Source organism: Urocitellus parryii, chromosome 2 (genome assembly GCF_045843805.1).
Source record: "Urocitellus parryii isolate mUroPar1 chromosome 2, mUroPar1.hap1, whole genome shotgun sequence".
Classification (NCBI taxonomy): domain Eukaryota; kingdom Metazoa; phylum Chordata; class Mammalia; order Rodentia; family Sciuridae; genus Urocitellus; species Urocitellus parryii.
Genome location: NC_135532.1, coordinates 215,274,979 through 215,287,001, shown reverse-complemented (window position 1 = coordinate 215,287,001; position 12,023 = coordinate 215,274,979). Strand labels below are relative to the sequence as shown.

Below are 12,023 nucleotides of genomic sequence, written 5' to 3'. Positions count from 1 at the left end.
ATAGCTGAGTGTGATCTGGTGTCTCCTGAGGGAGCTCTTCTGCCTCTCCCAGGGTGGGTGACGGGAGCTCCCTCCAGAATGGGGTGGGGCAAAGGTCAACCTGTATGTTGTCAGCCTAGTCTGACAGGGCTCCATCACTGCCATGGTAGAACATCATGGAAGAGGAAATGCACTCTCTTTGCATGATGTTGCAGACAATTATTTCCTTGCTTTGCCCTTTGCCAGGAACTAGGTTCAGGATGTCCTGCTGCTGCTGCTGCTGCTGCTGGGGCAAGGTGTATCTTCATAATTCCCTTGTGTCCTGTCAGCCAATTGGCATTTAACTGAAGAATAAGGGGCCAAAGGGATAGGTTTCTGCAGGGCAACTGGCCTTATGTATCATAGCATTTAAGATGCTTGGTTCAGCAATTTCATGTGTAGTCATTTGTCCTAAGTAGTTAAGGATGTGAGTAGAGATTTGGTTAAGAGACACTTTTATCATATAAACTGGAAATTGGACTCTTGCTAACTATCACCAGAAAGAGACTGGTTGAACAAAGGGAGTTCTAGTCATAAGCTAATAAAAATGCCATAGGAATATGCTGACATCAAAATTTTTCAGTGTTTTATGATTAGGTGTAAACTTAGTCATAAGTTGTAAAATATGATCCCATTTTACTGACAGTTAAAGTAGTCTGTATTCATTAGAAGGCTAACAGTTAATTCAGATGTCAGTGGTGTCACCTTTGGGAGTCAAGATTATAGTTGATTTTAAATCTTATACTTTTGGTTTGCTTGGTATTTTCTGATTTTTTTTTTTTTTTGTAAGAATAATGAATTTGGGGCTGGGGCCGTGGCTCAGTGTCAGAGTGCTTGCCTGGCATGTGTGAGGCACTGGGTTCGATCCTCAGCACCACATACAAAAATAAGCAAATAAAATAAAGTCATGCTGTCCATATACAACGACAAAAAAAAAAAAAAAGAATTTTTTAGAAGTTATGTGTGCCCATGAAGCATGCATGAAATGAGTAAAATTGTAATTGTGTCAATGCTTCTGTCCAATGGAACCAGTGCATTAGTAATGACATAGCCTCTGACTCCCTGGTGATCGAGAAATATGAAAAGAAAGCTCAAAGCAAAAAGCAAACAAAATTCCCCTCAAATTACCCACCACCAGCCAATAAAATAATGACTATCATTTTAAACATTTCTGAGCAAGTCTAAGCAAGAAATAAATTTTAGATTTATCATACTATACACTCCCTTTCAAATATTCAGTATTGAGATCATTTTACTTAATGGAAGAAAATTAAAGTAAAATGAGATTTAAAAAATGACTGAACTTCTTAAAAATTATTTAATACTTTAGGTACTCTTAATTTCTTGTGTCACATAACTGGGTTTTCTTACAATGAATTTGTATAATCAAGAAAGATAAAACTTTTTTAAAAGGCACATGGTGTTGGGCTAGGGATGTGGCTCAAGCGGTAGCGCGCTCGCCTGGCATGCGTGCGGCCCGGGTTCGATCCTCAGCACCACATACCAACAAAGATGTTGTGTCCTCTGAGAACTAAAAAATAAATATATATTAAAAAAAAAAAGAAGGCACATAGTGTTGTTTTTTGTACTGTTTAAACAGTATTATTCTCTCATCTGTTCTCATTTTCTGAGTTTAATGTTTTGAAACTTTTACTTTCAGAATTTATTCCTTGCATTTTTAGCTCAGGCATAAAGGAAGATAGGATTTCTACCATCAACATTTTGTTATCTACCCTGAAAACAAAGGTATGTGTTTGGTGATGGGTGTATGTGTTGTTTGTTTTCTCCTAGTGATTGAAGAAATGGTTCCTGGCATGTTCAGGGCTCTGGAGGCTACAGTTATGTTGGCTAGGGAAAAGCAGTGGGTGGGGATCAGGGATGCTGTTGAACATCTTACAGTGTACAAGATAGCCCCCACTCCCCCCATCAGCTTACCTAAGGTAATACAAATAATGACATAGAGGTTTTTTTTTTTTTTTTTTAATCTCCCAGAATAGCAATTTAAAAAAAGTAAATGATAATGCTAGCAATGATGCTTTGAATGGGGTACTTCACTAGAGAAGGTGTAGCCCTGTGGAAGACAGTTCTGCTACCGTATGTCAAAGGTCTTGTGTTGGTGGACTCTTGAGTTAAGGTCACTCTGAACTGGAGTATCCACCAAAACCACATAGGGATATGTTGAAATACGTGTACGTGGGTCACACCACCAGACATTTTGGGGTGGGTTTTGAGGACTTGTGTCACATTTCCATTTATAAGAACCACAGCGTCTTCCTAGTCAGAGATGTTGTGAAGACTGCGAGAACCTGTTCATGATTTTATGGGGAATAGGTAGAATGTGGAAGCACCTTGATTGTCACCACAGGGGATTGGTTAAGTAAGTTGTGGTCTGCTCATGGCATAAAATGGTATTCAGCTTTCAAATGACGCTTTAAAGGAAATCTTTTTTAAGTTTTTTTTTTTTTTTTAGTTGTAGATGGACACAATAATTTAAATTTTCTTTACTTATTTTTATGTGGTGCCGAGGATCAAACCCAATGCCTCCCATGTGCTAGCCAAGTGCTCTACCACTGAGCTACATCCCCAGCCCTCTAAAGGAATTGTTAATGACGCGGAAAAAGCTTAGCTGCTTAAGTAAGGGAGGCACGAAACCATATGTAAATGTAAATTTAGTTAAGCAAAAGATAAGCAGTTCTTTAAGCTTCATTTGTTTTACTATTATTTTCAGGTAGTTCACAGTAAAAGTATCACAAAAACACAGAAGGTTCGTTTCTTTACTGGGCAGTTGCTGAACCACATAGCGTCTCTCTACAGCTGGAATGGGATTGTCGACGTGGAGCTGGAAAACCCCGAGGCAGACAAGGTGCAGTCTCAGTTGATCCCAGTGCTGAAATGTGATCCTCGGGAGACTGAAGCATCTGTACTCTAGTCCATACTCAAAAAATAGTCCTCTCATTTGATCTCTTTTCTTTTGGCTATATGGTTATATTATTTGTTTGTTAAACACAATATGATTTTTAAAAATTTTTAATGTTTACAATAGGAATTTTTTCCTAACCTTGGGGTCATTGTGATAGTACACTGTATTTATTTTTTTAATGAGAAAACTACGACTCCCTGTGGCTGACTGACATCTTAAACTCCACATACAGTGCCCACGCTGTAGATTTATAGGGCTCCTCCAGGCTCACTCTTCCTCCTCTCAGTCGGCCTCTTCTTTTTTTCCTTCTCTTTTTTCATATCTAGTTTTTGGAGTTTCAGAGTTTCTTTCTTTTACTTGAGGATGCTAAGAGACTTCACAGTTCCTCACCTACCGATGTGGGTAGCTTATTTGTGATAGTTAACTCACGTGTTAAAACAGTTGCTCTCAACGTTGACCCCCATGTGTATTGAGTTTCCTTGTTTTTATTTTTCCTCGGGGTGTTTCTGAAATGGACTCCGCCAGTGGAGTTGAAGGTGCAGCCTTCCTGTTAACTATGTGGTAATTGCCTCTCTAGATTCTGCTATGCTTCCTTTTATCTCAGTGACTTGCTGGTATCCTCTTATTTTGAACATGTTTTTTATGTAGCCGGAAGCCCCACAGGCTTAATAAAAAACACTCCCAAATGTGGAATTTTATTCAGAAATATAAGAGAAATTAAATCATTTTTAAGCATTTATCAAAACAGGTTTTAACTTGCCTTCCTTATAGTATTCTTTCATCTTGATCAATATATTTCAGTTGTTTTTCTTTTGTTTTCTTTCTTGTTTTTTTTTTTTGGAATAACATCCAAGTGTTTGATTTTAAATGTTTTCTGAGTTGTTAAAATCAGGCAGGTGATACTGTCCTGTTTTTTATTCTATAGCTATTATCAAGGTTTATGAGCTTGTGAATCACTGAAGCTTTTTATACCCTTATAGGTGTCTGCTGAAGAAGCAGGGAAAGCCATGGTGAGGGAGCTTGTGCATAACTTCCTGATGGATCTTTGCTGTTCTCTCAAGCATGGCATTAATTTTTATGATGCATCTTTGGGTACCTTTGGCAGGTAAAGTACAACATTCTTATGAACCCCATTGAGTATGCTCCTCAAGTCATTACTGTGGTAGGTTAGGACTGAAATTGTGGACATTATCTAACTCATTTTAGGGCTGGGCAGCTGGGGGCCTAGAGAGCTTCTGGGGCCTCAGGGGCAGAGGCCTCAGTGTAGCAATTGTTCTAGACACATGGGTAATGAAATGTTTCACCGAGGGGAGTGTTCAGTTGTTTACTTAGAGATGGTGGTGGTAGTCAGCTGGATCCAAGAGTGAGTCGCTTAAGTCAGCTTTCCCACGAGGGGAACTCTGACATGATCTCACATGGTCCCAATATAGGTACCATATTATCCTAATTTCCTAGAGGAAAAAAATGGTCACAGAGAGGTCAAGATACTTAAGTTTCATTTGAACTCAGGAAATCTGGTTCCATAACTGTCTTAATAACTCAGTAGTTGTTTTTTTTTATTAGTTGTTCAAAACATTACATAGTTCTTGACATATCATATTTCATACATTTGATTCAACTGGGTTATGAACTCCAATTTTTACCCCATATACAGATTGCAGAATCACATTGGTTACACATCCACTTTTTTACATACTGCCTTATATGATTAACAACTACTACTCAGTAGTTGTTAATCATATAACTCCAATACATATTTTTTAAATTACTAAAATAATAAACCTACTTTTTTCTCATTTGACAATAAAAATGTTGGATATATTTTCTGGTTATTGTGAATGACTTATCTCTCATCCCCCTTTGACTGCATAGCATTTTATTTTAAGGGTTTAGATAGTGTGATTTACTTATAGTTTCAGGCAATCAGAAAATGCCTGATTCTTTCAGAATGGGATAACGTGATGGGAATTATTCTGCCTGCTTGTGATTTTGCACTCATTTCAATTCTGAGATTATTCTGATTTCAGCTTGCCACATCATTTTTTTCCTTCTTTAAGTTTTCTCTTAGTGAAGTGTATTTATCTCATCATTGTGAATGAGTTCATATTTCTGCTCAACTGTAACTGCATTTTTATAATCTAATAAAAATCTTAACCGTGCTTAAAACACATACGCACCCCCACACATCTTTAAAGTGTTTTTTTTATATTTATTTTTTAGTTGTAGTTGGACATAATACATTTATTTTTATTTATTTATTTTCATATGGTGCTGAGGATCCAATCCAGGGCCTTGCACATGCTAGGCGAGCGCTCTACTACTGAGCCACAACCCCAGCTCCTTTTAAAGCATTTTTACCTCCATAACAAGACCCATGAAATAGATGATCACTTAATGAGCACATTGAGTCAAATTGAGGGTGTGGGTCCTTTTGGAATAACCTGTGGTTTTCATGAATTTTTGAAGCCACTAGCATAAAACAAATGCTGTGTTGAGGGAGAGGAGGGGAGCTATGTTTGTGGATAGTGATGGGAGGCCTTGAGGAGATGGAAACACGTGCTTCCCTGACAGTTGTGTGGCTCGTCCCTATTTTCATCCAGGTTCCTGCAGAAAAGTCACCTCTTCAGGAAGGTCTGCCCTTGCCACTCTCTCTGAAGTACTCCCTCCTCTGTCAGTGTTTTTTGCCTGGCTCAGCCTTGTCACTGATTTCTTAGTACCTTGCATAGAGACTTCTTGCCTCTTTATTATCTGATTGTGTGAAGTGAGAAAAGGGACTGATCTATTTTGGCTTTCAGTGCTTAGGCACATAGTGGGTGTTAGAGAGTGGAGCAAGGTTTAGCAAGCTTTTTCTATAAAGAACCAGACAGTATTTTAGGCTTGACAGGCCATACAGTTTGTTGTGATTGCTTAGCTGTGCCATTGCAGCACTGGCGTGGCCATAGACGTAGATAAATGGGTGTAACTGATTTCCCCCAAAACTCTTTACATGTATAAAGCTAGGCGGTGGGCTGTGGTGTGGCATTCCTTGGTGTGTGGGTCAAATTAGACAGCTAACCTAGCTAATTTAACTCTGCAGACCTTCTCTAACGGCCCTGAGCCCTTAGCAGATTACATATCCTCTCTGCCTTATTTAACTCATTTATCAAATGGAAATAAAAGTAATGCCTGCCTCAGAGGGGTGGAGCATGGCAACTGCCAGGGGCAGCCTCTGGTGTGCGTTGCAACCATATCATTATAAGTGCTGTTCATTTTATTACACTGTTTATTAAAATAATAAGTATATGTGGTATTTTTGGCACTATTGGTAGACTTAATGTTCTGTTCATTTGATAGTAGAAACTATATTTCTTTTGTTTATGAAATTTTTATATAAAGAATTTTGCATCTTTTAAAATTTTTTTACACCTTTCTCTTAAAAGAATACTTTTCAAATAAAATTATATGCTAATTCGGTTTTAGAGAAAATTTTATATATGCAGCTATCACTTAGCATTTTAGTTTCAGTCAATTTATGAGGAGATTCAAGACATAGAGCACCAAGACTTCAGGATAGATAAATAAAACCTAGAGTCTGTGCTTTGGCTGTGTAGATCCTGGGGTTATTGCTCTTTATGTGATACAGGGTCTGCAAGTTTTCCTTACTTTTACTTTGAATCGTCTTTTCATGCTCTCGAAGATCATCTTTTCATACTCGAAGAAGGAAAAATTTTGAATACTTTCCAACAGTGGATTTTTCCCTGTACTAAATAAACCAGAAATAGAGGGCAGAAGATGTACACAAAGGCTTTATGCTGTCTTGTAGTATTTTAGAATTAATTTGATGTCATTATGGACCTTGTGGCAATGCATGAGCTCTGACTTCATATGAAAAAAAAACAAAAACAAAACTATCCTTTCAGAAGAAAAATGCCTTTCCTATCTGTATTTTTTATACTCACATATATACACAATATATACATATTTATCTTATGCTTTTTTGTATGGTTGGGGAAATCTGGAGAGGGCAGAACAAAGGGTTTTGGAAGTTTCCACCGTAAAGAAATGATAAATATTTGAAGAGATAAACATGTTTAACCTGCTGTAAACATTATGCAGTGCATCCTTGTATTGCGATGTTACATGGCATTCCATTGGTAGATACAGTTTTTAAGATTTTATGTGTTGGCTAAAAAATAAATATTAAAAAATTAAGGGGCATGGGATGTTATTACTATAAGAAAATAATTATTATTCAATAAATGCCCATTGAATTGAATACTAAAGGAAAGGAAGAAAGAAATTGGGGGAGGGAGTCCTGCTTGCTGGTTTTGCCTTGTTTTTTTAAAGTAGCTTTGCCTACTAGGCAGACTGTAGCTGACTGGCAGCATAAAGAGGTCGCTGTCTTCATCTTAAGTCAAACTGAACTTGAGGGAGGGAAGGAGGAAAGCAGGGATGAGAGTAGGACAAGGTAGGGGCCCTTTCAGCCACTCAGGAGTAGGGGGTGGAATTGAAGCCCTCTCCTGTGGCACTGAGACCCTACATGCCACTTTGTACCCTGGGGGACATTTGCCCACTGCCCTGTTACTCCTCTGTCTCTGAGAGCTGCTCCAGCTCTGAGCACATTTTGAATTGTCCTTGTTGACTCTTGCCTCTTGTCTCTGTCCTTAATAGAGGAGGCAACCTGACACTCTTGCACTTCTTGTTGGGTTTGAAAACAGCAGCTGAGGATGAGCTGGTGGCTGAGCTTGTGGTGAACATCCTTAAGGTGTGCCCGGACTTGCTGAACAAATATTTCAAGGAGGTCACGTTTTCCTTTCTTCCAAGAGTGAAGTCCACTTGGCTAAATAATATCAAACTACTAAACAAGGTAAAAAGTACCTGTTGGCTGGGGCAGGGCAGAGCATGAGGAGTTGGGGGAATGCCAGGCATTCTGGTTTGGTCAGGTGTGCAAGTGGGGGGGGGGGGAGACCGCCCTCCAGGGTTAAAGGGCTATTTTAGATGATGTTAACTTGACCTTATTCTTTGAGTAGAGCATGTTGATTTTCAATGAGCTGAATTTTGAACTTTATTTCTTTTGAATCTGTTGATCCAATTTATCTTCCTCATTATGATGTTGCTTTAGGTGAAATCTTGTTAAGTCTGAGCACAATGAAGCCAGAGTTAGTGAAATATCTGAATTGCAGGACAGTTTTTAAAGATTGGTTTCAAGTCCATAGAATAACTTGAAATGAGCTATTGGATGTTTGCATCCCCCTCACCAAACATTGGAGGTACAGGTTGAATATCCCTACTCAAAATGCTTGGGGTTAAAAGTGTTTCTGATTTTAGAGTTTTTGGATTTTGAAATATTTGCATAGAAACATGTTGGCATTCAAAAAGCTTTGGATTTTGAATTTTCAGATTAGGGATGCTCAACCTGAACTTATTATACATTCTTTGGCAGTATTGCCTGGCTCAGTTAAGCTTTTTTGCTCTGATTTATGGCCTTCTTAGTGATGAAGTACCTGGGATTATTTTCTTGTGCCTCAGTCTGGACCCAGCATTATCTGTTTCATGTATGAGAATTTAGGTGCATGTGCAGTAGGTGAGAAGGATGTGCCTTGCCCCTTAATGGGGGAGGATGGACATCTTCTGGCAGCTGCTTCTGGTACTGTCCTCCCAGCCTCACTGACGGGCAAGTGCTTGGTCTCTGCAGCCTGAGTCAAGTCTTTAATTTGACTGCTCATTAACCATGTGGTTCAAGGGAAGTCACTTAACCTCATTGAGGGCCAGTTTTGCCATCCATAAGCACATTTTATTTTTAATGTTGTCCCTACCCCAAAGGGATCGTGAAACTTTAAAAAGATGATGTGATTTGTCAGGTGCCTGTTAAGTGCAGTGGTTGATAGTGATACCACTGTTAGTTCCAGCAGTGATCGATTCACCATCAGAGGCTCCCCAGACCAGGCCAAGCTCTGCTTTGGAAGTCACTGCTCTGAGATGCCAAAGTGGTAGCCATATTTTTCTTTAACAAGTGGATTTGGGGCTAATTCTAACCTTGCTCCTAGTGGCCAGTCTGACCTTTATTGCTAATTATTTGATTGGAATAGCTTTAGTGTTGGGTTCTTAAAATTAGCTTCAGGTTTAAAACTTATTTCTGGCACCAGCCAAATTTCTTTTCTTCTTTTTCTCCAGATCTATGAGGCCCAACCAGAGGTTTCCCGAGCATTTTGGACCAGGGAGTTTATCCCCTTGCCACGGCTCCTGGCGATGGTGATGGTGACCACAGTGCCCCTGGTGTGCAATAAGATCATGTTCACTCAGGCATTAAATGTAGGTCATGGTGTGTTGCCCCACTTCTGGAACTTTTTCCTGCTAAACTCTCTGGCTGTGTGCTTGAGTGTTCTGAGAATACCAGCCTGACTATTAGATTGTATTTCGTCACAGTGCCTCTGAGGCTTCTAGGACGGGACTTTAGCTTAAAATGGCCCATGAGTGACAAATCTACATATGTGGGGCAAGGACCTTGGAGCGGAAGCCACTCCTTCTAGGTGTGACTGGGGTTCCATATCTGTCCTTCTCCAGCACATGGCAGGGACCTCTGGATACTTCTTGCCTCTCTAGTCCTGCCTAGGGTGGGAGAAATGTTAGAATCAGAAAGGGAAGCTCCTTTATTAAAATATTATCAGTTCAGAATTTTGAGCAGCATGGGGCTGAAAGTTGCCAGCAAAGTTTTTCTTTTTTGATTCAGATGATTGGTGTTAAGATTTCATTGGAACATTTATTTTCAGGCATTTTTGAAGGACACGTTAGTGAAAAAAAATAGGTACTTATATTTTACATTTTAATTCATTAAAGAGGTCCCCAGGTCCCATCAGGAGCTACATGCTGAAAGGGCTTGTATGTTTCACCACAGCATCGTAGGTTTAGGTAAATGACTGTGAGTCGTTGGCACAACTGGGTTCTGGGCCCTGCCAGTCTCTTTTAGGCCTGAGCGACTAAATTCTTCCTGGGGAGAGTAGGCATCTAGGGGGCACCTCTATCCTTTCAAGCAAGCTGGAATGTATGATGTCAGTAGGAACAGGGTTAGCTTTGTCACACAGACATGAGTTGGCCCAGTGATGATGGCACGGTCACCATAAAGTGGTGTAGACAGTGCAATTGAATCTTTTGGTTTCCTCCAGGTTTGTGCCGAGTTTGGGCAGTGGGTCAGGAACAGAGAGGACGCCCATGTGGAATGAGGCAGAAAGGTCTTTTGTTCTTTCCTCATAAGAAAATGAGGGCCTATCTAGCTTGTTCATATGTTTTGTGGGAAACATTAATATTTCTCAAGGGGCTCACAGGAAAATGGAACTGAAAGGAATAGATCAGGTATGGCTCTTTTGAGGGCTGCATTTGTGCTCCCACCTGCTTCCTCCCGGCATTCTGAAAGATGAAAGGCTGGCCTCCCTTCCCTCCCTTACAGTGCTGTCTCAAGATCCTCTCAACGGAGTGATTCAGGGAGTGAGGGAGGGCACAGTCCTCTCCTGGCGGTGCCATCCTGTGCAGGCCCAGGGCCATTGAGCCCCAGTCTTGCCCGTGTTCCCAGGTGTCCTTCCCAAGACACCCTTTTTCATATGAGTGGGATCCACTGGTATAAGTGGATCTGGGGACTACAATTATCAGTTGTTTTTGAAAATTGCTGAAGAGTTAGTTTATTTTAGAAACAGGAAACAAGAAGGACTTGTGAGAAGGGGCTTGGGCTTTGTTCCCAACCCTCTAGTGTCATGCGAGCCCTTGCTTGGGGCCTTCTTTTGAAGGAATTGTGGGGTTGCAGACAGTACTGGCTCAAGACATTCTGTGTGCCCACTTGGAATAAATCCACAGCTAATAGCAATGCTGGGACACCAAGCCGTAGTGGTTATTAGACTCAAATTTAGTTAGGAGGTCATTTGTTCCTCCTCACTTCAGATCTTGAGTGTCCCACCCAGAGCTGCCATACCAACAAATGTGGCATCACTAGGATCATGTAAGAATGCACAGTTCACTTGAGTTGGTCTGGGCCAGAGCCTGGGCCTCTGTAGCCCTTCTAAGAATGGCCCCCCATGATCTGACACCTTCCGTAGGTTAGTGCTGTCACACTGGAGCTACGCTTCCAGCACCTGAACCTCCGAGAGACACGCTACCTTCTGAATCACAGCATTTGCTCACTGAGTTTGGAGGTGGTTTTTCTTCATGAAGAATCTGACGTGTTTTTCTGCCGTCTCTCCCTGATGTGGAATGCTTTTAATAGCAGTGGGTGGGTTCTGGTGAGATTTTGTGCTTTTAATGCAGATAATCTGTGTTGTCTGATTGGTTGTCAGAGAAGGCTTACTGAAAACAGACCACAGAAACCATTAGTAACCACTTTCCTGGCAGCCGCCGAGGTTTGACCCAGAGGATATCTTGGGGGCACAAGGTCTCCAGGTCTCACAGTGTAGAGTTCATCCATCTCACATGGCTTTCCCTAGTGGTAACCCAGGAAGGGGCAAGAGCCAGCCAACCTAGTGCTTAGAAATCTAGAGACATTGTGGATTCAGTGCCTTTTTTCTTCCCAGTTGGACAGCACATCGGTGAGATACACAGCTTTATCCCTTGTTTCTGTCATTTTGAAAAGAGCATTAAAAACCATTGACCACTGCCTGAATAAAGAGTTATGGCAAGAATCAGGCGTGTACACAGCTGTGATGATGGGAGAGTTTGTGCTGCTCTTCAGAGAAGCCCTGAGCAAGGTAGGCACGGGCCCAGGTTTGGCCTTTCCCTACAGACCTCACCATTGGGTAGGGCAGGGTGAAGGGGCCGAGCCGGAAGTGCAGAGGGTGGGAGCCAAGTGACGTGTCCTTGAGCCAGCAGGCAGAATGTGGCACAGGTGCTGAGGATTAGCTGATAAAAGTGCCACGTGTGTTTCACAGTTAGCACAGTCCACAAGTGCTTGGGCAAGGTAAGAATTCAGAAGATGCACTTGGTCTCCCACAGAACTGGTGGTGGAGTTCTGGTTCAGGTGGGACCTTGTATCTCATCAGGGGCCATTGTTGTGCCCCTTCCCTTGCCCAGTGGCCCACTGCTGCACACATCTGCTGAGTGTACTGTAACCCACATGAGAAGGGGC

The 12,023-nt window shown here is 41.1% G+C and overlaps 1 protein-coding gene across 1 annotated transcript in view; it reads left to right on the top strand.

Moving 5' to 3' along the window:
- Urb1 (URB1 ribosome biogenesis factor) overlaps positions 1-12,023 on the top strand; it is a 70,251-nt gene that overhangs the window by 12,572 nt on the left and 45,656 nt on the right. Inside the window, exons 6-11 of the mRNA XM_026393567.2 lie at positions 1,679-1,764; positions 2,747-2,881; positions 3,919-4,043; positions 7,589-7,784; positions 9,092-9,229; positions 11,473-11,646. Of these exons, the coding sequence (XP_026249352.2) occupies positions 1,679-1,764; positions 2,747-2,881; positions 3,919-4,043; positions 7,589-7,784; positions 9,092-9,229; positions 11,473-11,646 (854 nt within the window). The remainder of the gene's footprint in view (positions 1-1,678; positions 1,765-2,746; positions 2,882-3,918; positions 4,044-7,588; positions 7,785-9,091; positions 9,230-11,472; positions 11,647-12,023) is intronic.